Here is a 7391-nt window from a genome sequence, read left to right on the forward strand (position 1 = left end):
TACAATAGAATGTGAGCTTTTTCCACCAGCATACTATCTTTTGCATACTTCGAAGTGTGATATATTATCCGTTGTTATATCGTAAGCACAGCACTGATGAGACAGTATACGATCATTTAAACGAGGCTTCAATTTACATCTGTATGATGAAATTGATCAGGTGATTACTCCAGAAACATGACGTCTTATCTTATTATTTATGGTTTGATTAACATATCTATAAATATTTTGTTTTCGTAAAAAAGTGATGAGAGCTGGATTTTGTTTACACACCTGAATGGTAATGTACTAATGTGATGATGCTAGAAAATTGTTTGGTTAAGATACTTGAAAAAGCGGGGCGACAGAATCTAAAATGTAACTCAGTCAAGTTCTATTGGGTTTCAATGGCTTTACAATAATATACAATACACAATGTATCTAAGGTTATTTAAAATCTGTAAGACCGTTATAACTTATCTTTGTAAACAGATCAATATTAACTTAAGGAGATTTTCCAGCTTTTATAACATCGATGAAATATAACCGTTCGAGGGATTTTCACGTTGAACATTTGGTCAAATTAATTATGTATATTTGACGATGTAGTGTAAACAATCTTAACAAACGAATATTACCAAAAATCGATCGGAGAATTTTACTATTTATTCATACTTTATGTCACACATGATTGTGCATATCATTTGTTCAGTTGTTTACTTTATTAAGATATGTTGTTAATCTCTGATTAACCAAGAACGTTAGTAATTTTGTAAATAATAAAAAGTAAGTAGCTCAAAGGAATATAAAACAACTTATTTTAGGCAATCAGCTACTAGTATTGATCAAAATGAGAGTTAAATTAACTTGTCATATTCGCAAAAAACTGACGAGTCTGATTAAGTGTTCTGAATTAACTGATGTATCAGTTATTTAATACAGTTGGTTGGCTTTCTTTCATAAATAGGCATGATGATTGATCATCTACAATCTTATTAAGTAGAAACTGCATACAAAGTAGATTTAAACTTGTTTTGTTAAAACAATCGAACAGTATGCCAAATGTAAGAGGGGTCATAATATTATAATTGTATCAAATTGGTTTCATTGATGCTGTTAGATCTAACTCGTAATTAGTATTAAATTCAGGGAAAAACTCAATTGAGAACTTCCACTGGACAGTTGGTTTAATAACCATGTCAAATTTTGTTACATGCAATCGTGAATTCGTAGTAGAGTGATTAACTTTTTTGTAAGATATATATTGAATTATCTCTATGGTGTAGTTTCGTAGTTTAAACTTCCAGTGTATGCGGCAAGTTGATCAGTTTTCACTTATGTATTACAGAATAGATTAGATGATCATTTTTGGTATTTTACAAAAGTAGTCGTAGTCATTCAACTAGAAAAAAAAACTCTTGAAAGATGGGAAACTAACTTTTATCATAACTATAGATCGAAATACCTGGTAAATATAAAATTTAGGCCATAATCATTTTACTTTTCTCCGTGAAATACTTGGGATGAGATTTCGAACCAGTGGTATCTATATTAACCCAGTTATATTTAGTGATAGTATTTAAACTAGTGTAAATTTGGCTCGGTTATTAATTTACTCTGAAAACGTGACTTACATTAAATCATGAAACGTCAGAAATTGTAATTTCTACTGATTGGGATATCACAAATGTGTCATTATTATCAACATTATACCCTACTCTCTCTCTCTTTATATATATATATATATAACAGTGCATAATCTAAATAATCTAATAACATAAGTGGACTTGAAGAGGAAACCCATACTTTACACATATCTCATTACTTTCAGTTTATATTTAGCAGTTGAAAACAGTTTGAAATAACTCCATAAAATGTTGACGGTATCGAGTTCTTTCTAATGAAATAACCTAGAATAAGTGGGATTTCAGATAATCCAAGGACAAGAATTTTAACATGAGAGTAGGAATAACTCACATTGACTTATGAGTAAAGTTTGCACATCTTCCAAAAGCATATGCAATAGCAATTGCGCAGGTACATATGCAGAAACACTAAGAATTTAGTATTCATGAGATCGAATGGAATCACTTCAAAATAATGAATTTGTGCCAATCGATTTCGAGGGCATAAGTAGATCTATAGTGTCCTTAATGATGAATAACCAAAAGCAAATGAATAACTAGAATGGACACCTAAAAAAATTGAATCCTACTAAAAATATGGAAATATATATCAACGTACTTCGCAGCACAAGTCGGCACTGAATAACCAAGAATACATTGTGTTTGTGTCTTTCTACTCTGAGATCTTTCAATAATAGGCATAACATATTCAGTTGACAGATATTATAATCAAAACAATGTTTTATGTATCTGGTATGCACTCATTATTGTAATTTCATACAGAAATTTAATATAAACAGTTAACCAGCCCAAGTTGTAGCGACAAGCATTGTTACATGCCTAAATGATTTATCCTTCCTTTTGGACAAATGAACTACTCTAATCTTCCCACTCTTTTTTAAAAAAAAAAATGAATATGTGTGTATAATCGTGTACATGTGTCGATATGTTTGCTTGTATTTGTCAATGTCTATAAATGTTGTCACGTTTTAATCAAATTGAGTAAGCTGAGATGCCTTTCTACAAGTTCCACATCTAACTGTCGCTCTACGTAAACGAGTGTCAGAAATAAATTCATACACCTTCATTCGTTTCTAGTTTTTTATTACCTCCACCGACCAAATGGGTTTTGTTTAAGTAGAAATTATGAAGTCAAACGGGTAATTCACACTCATGATTTGTTTGTCGTTCATTGGTTATGGAGTCGGTTAGTGGGTTTATGTAAGAACAACTCATAAAAACTTGTGTTAAAGTAACCCAGTTATTAATGGGTATTTTTAATAATTCGTATTTAGTTTATTTCAACTTACGTGAATACAATGCACATGTTTTCACTAATTGCCCTCCTGGTTAACGAACATAACTGTCAACGGATTTTTAAACAAGTGAACTTGATAATAGATATGTAAATAAATAAGTAGGAGTGTGAATAACTGAACATTTTGACACATGTATACATTTTCATATTATTTGAAGGAAAACAACTGTGTAACTATCAAAATGATAAGTTAACTGTTATTATTGACTATTTTACACTCTCAGAGAATGAAACTATTTTTCTTAAGTCTCATATTACACAAAAGATGGTGGTTAGGCTTTTTTCGAGAAGTTCGCTGCCGATAAATTTATTTTAGAAAACATCTCTGACGTAGAATAGCATTAGAATAGACGGATTTGGAAATATGATGAAAATCAACACAAGATTTATTCTTGGATATCCATTCTCTTTGTATATACTAAGTCATTTGAATCACCACTAGCTAGTTTGAGTGATCTGTTCCATAGTAGGTACTCGATGAAATGTCCAATTCACCGGTGCCCCATCTACAAACTGCACATCACTCAATGAAGCATTGTTATCAAAGGAGTACAAGTTTCACCGAAAAAAACTGAATGGCTATTAGCTTACAATACCGCATCAGAGAACAAGGTGAAGCCTGATGGCCATTTTGTGGATATCTATCGGTTTCATATTCAAATGGAAGTTTCACAGGTTTCAGATATCGAATATGCATCTGTCAATCAGTTATCTTTGATATATAATAAAACGACCAAATAATTTAGATTTTGTGTATTCCTAGCCTTGATTGTCTTGAATTCCATTTATTAGACTTTAGATTTACATTATAAAGTTTTATTTATTTAAGTGATGCTAACTCAACAGTAATCCTGAGAAATATGTATAGAATTATTCTGCTAACATGGCTTCGATGAAATGCATGAATTTAGATGTAAATGATCTCTACATTTAGATTCAAGGTTTTTAATCCCAACCTTCGAGGTTGATATTCAAAAAGATATTTCTTATGGTAAATTTTCGATTGTTTAAGTGAAGATATTTAGTCCAGTTCTATGTAGGGTTTTGGGTGTCAACTGCTGAGGAGGACAGACCGCATCTGATTCTCTTATTTCTCGAATTGACATCGGTCTCTGACAGAAACTATCCTTAAGTTGAACTACAGTTCACCTAACCGAACAAAATATACGAATGTTTGTACCAACCATTATTAACTATTCATTTAGAATTTTTTTACAAAAACCTAACCTACTTAAGTTTCACTCGTGTTCGATAAATAGGGTGGAGATAGACAGCATAGTAGTCAAGTAACCTACTACATTTTTATTGATATTAACCAATCATCTTAAAGTAATCAAATTATCATATATTAAATGAAATGTACTATTTCATTAATTTAGAAAATCATACATTTTAACAGAGAATAATAATAGTAATTAAGTATGAGAGTAAAGAAAGGAACTAAACACTATTTGATCACTGAATTATGTTATAATAGTGGCTATTCTAAAAATTTGTTCAATTATCATCTAGTTACCTCAGCGATTAGTATTACATGCTAACTTATTGAGATGCCATGTATACGTGATCCATTTCCATGGTGGTTGCCATTAGCCCTATCATGTTCCATTGTATTGATCACAATATTCATAGGTATATTTCGTTGGCTATACAAAATTTATTCACGACATAAACGTCTTAAAATTAGATCATCACGACAATTTATACAATATAAACAATTATCACCTTTATCCATCGATAATCAACGTACTTTAAGTCTACAAAGTACAAACGATGATTTAACAGACGATTATCCAGGTTTATTTGCCGATTATAAAGACGATCAAGAATTTGATGAATTTACTGAATCTGAAGAAAATATTGATTCAATGCATAAAAACTGTTCACCAAGTAGATATTTAATAAGTCGTAATAAGAAATTACGTCGCATTAAAACAATCAGTAGTAAAAAACCTGATATATCAACATTACCGATAATTAAGATTAATGATATACATCTGCCTCACCACCACCACCATTATCAACAACAACAGGAAGAACAAGAACAACAACCACATAAACCGTTATTACACAAGAGTAATAGTGTGAATTCGTCAAAAACACCTTTATCTGATTTACAATCATCTCCATCCTGTTTGGAAACACAAAGTGATACAACATATATCAATGATTTTTTCACTGTAAAACCAACAAATAATCATATATTACTTTCGGAAAATTCAACTCCATCTTATTGGGAAGAATCAAATCGTTGCAATTGGTTTGTTAATTGGTTTAAGTATACTCGTTTAGGTATGTCAGCTAGACAACAATTGAATATGAAATTATATTGTGAACGATTTACTACAGTCTCATATCCAGCTGGTAAAATAATGGTTAGTGGGAATTTTATTCTGAACTCTTTCTTTATATTTTTATTTATGATGTATGTTTTTATGCATATTTTTTGTACATGAGATTTAATTAGTAATTTTTCATTTGGTAATTAGTAGATATAATTAGATCCAATTGTCTATAGACATGATTATCGCTGAACTTCTGTGATGAAAATGAATGTCTTTAAGAAATATCTAAGAGTAAAATATATTTTGTGGAGTCGATCTTACAATTGAACCCAACTCATCATGATACAAACTTTTAAAATATCGTTGAAATAACTCAGAAATGATTTTGATTATGGTCATAATTACAGTCATGAAAATTTTAATCTTATAACACACCATTGTGAAACAGCAAATATTTATCCAATGATAAAGATAATTACCAGTATAGGATTGTGGAGATTATTGAGCTTTTATTTGAGATCATAAACCTATCAATGCTAGACCACCATTGAAAAGCTGGAAGCACTTGATGGTCGTTTTGTCCTAATATGAGACTCCTCGAAAGTGTGCGCCCACGATCCCATAAACGGGAATCAAACTCAGGACCTTCGGTCTCGTACGAACGCACAACACCATTGGGCACCGGCTCAGTGGTCTAGATGTTAAGCGTTAGAGAACGAGACTAAGGATCCTGCGTTCGAGTCCCATATGCGGGGTCTTAGATGTGGACTCTTGAGGAATCTCATACTAGGACGAAGCGACTATTCAGTGATTCCAGGTTTTCAATGGTGGTATTACATTAATCGGTTCATGATCTCAATAAAAGACCATTATACTGAATAAAGTATGAATGTACGAATTATTTGAAAGCGTGATATTTTCAAACAAAAGTTTAAGAAATTACCTCAAATTTCATAACAAAAATCTACTAAACTTGCAAATAAGAACCTGTAGTGCCATGCTTCGTCAATCGTTCACCTTGATAACCGTTATAATTCCAATCTTAACGGTGCATTAAATCAGAAGACAAAGAGAAGCAGCAACTGCAGTTTATTGTCAAATAACACAGGCCAGAAAGCTATAAGCACATGAGCAAATATCAGCGGGTGAGACAAAAATGACACGCATTGGAGATGGCGGGTTAGCCAACTCGCTTTAATCAAGCGTTAATCAATATTTACAGTCAGATAGAAGTTACAGACATGTGATGAATGAGATAAAAAATGTACTCACATAAGCTCATATAAAAAATAGTCACGGTTAATAAATGAATAGTTAAAAAGGTCAAAACATGACTCAAGATGGATGGGTAAATTGGCTTGTCCAGTAGCTAAAATAAGGTATATGGGCTTAACATATCAACCAACACTACCAACTACGTGATAATGATTCAGTGAGCATTAGATATTCCTGTCACTGTAAAACAGGCAGGTCCTAGTTTTCATCGAGTGTAAATTGTAAATGCACATTACTGAAAGATCCAAAACTGTACAGAAAAATGCATTTGGCTGTTAGATTCAAATTAATACTTCACTATGTAATCCTTAACAGTTACATTCAGTGTTGTCACTGGTTTAATGAACTGAAGTTGGTGTCAAATTTAAAATATTTTACATATTCACTTATCGATGTAAAGAGAAAGTATCTCAAAATATTGTGTATATTAGTGGTATGTATATAAATTACATTCACCTACCTTTAAAGTTATTCTTGGAAGATATGAGATAAAAGTATCTAAGCCAGTACTGTAGTATATTTTAAACCTTTTGTTATGGTAATTTTGATTAGTATGGCGGTTACCAAAACTTATAACTTTACTGCTTTAAACAAAGCAACTCTGGATTAGGAGGAATTTCACAAATGAAAAATAAAAGTTTGAACAATGCAGTAATATTTGGTTAGCGTTTTTTAGCAAGGTTTTTTCTACGGGATGGGGTTGCCGACCGCATGCCCAACCCTCCTCATATATCCGGGCTTGGGATCGGCAATCATTCCAGAAGAGCTAATGGTGTAGTTGCACTGATATATAACCAAACTAATATTAATCACCATAAATTAGCAATTTAAATAACTTGAAAACGACTAGTGTCCGTTATAGACGAATCAGTCATTTATAACTTTATCATAGTAACAACAATCATGTCA

At 31.7% G+C, this 7391-nt stretch overlaps 1 protein-coding gene across 1 annotated transcript; it reads left to right on the forward strand.

Moving 5' to 3' along the window:
* Positions 1 to 4472: 4472 nt before the first annotated feature.
* On the forward strand, positions 4473 to 5378 carry Smp_166610 (hypothetical protein; the record flags this gene model as incomplete). Its single annotated transcript, XM_018792825.1, has 1 exon — positions 4473 to 5378. One exon carries the CDS (start codon positions 4473 to 4475, stop codon positions 5376 to 5378), a length of 906 nt encoding a protein of 301 aa, XP_018644339.1.
* Positions 5379 to 7391: the final 2013 nt, after the last annotated feature.

The sequence above is a fragment of the Schistosoma mansoni genome (assembly GCF_000237925.1).
Source record: "Schistosoma mansoni, WGS project CABG00000000 data, supercontig 0111, strain Puerto Rico, whole genome shotgun sequence".
NCBI classification, from domain to species: domain Eukaryota; kingdom Metazoa; phylum Platyhelminthes; class Trematoda; order Strigeidida; family Schistosomatidae; genus Schistosoma; species Schistosoma mansoni.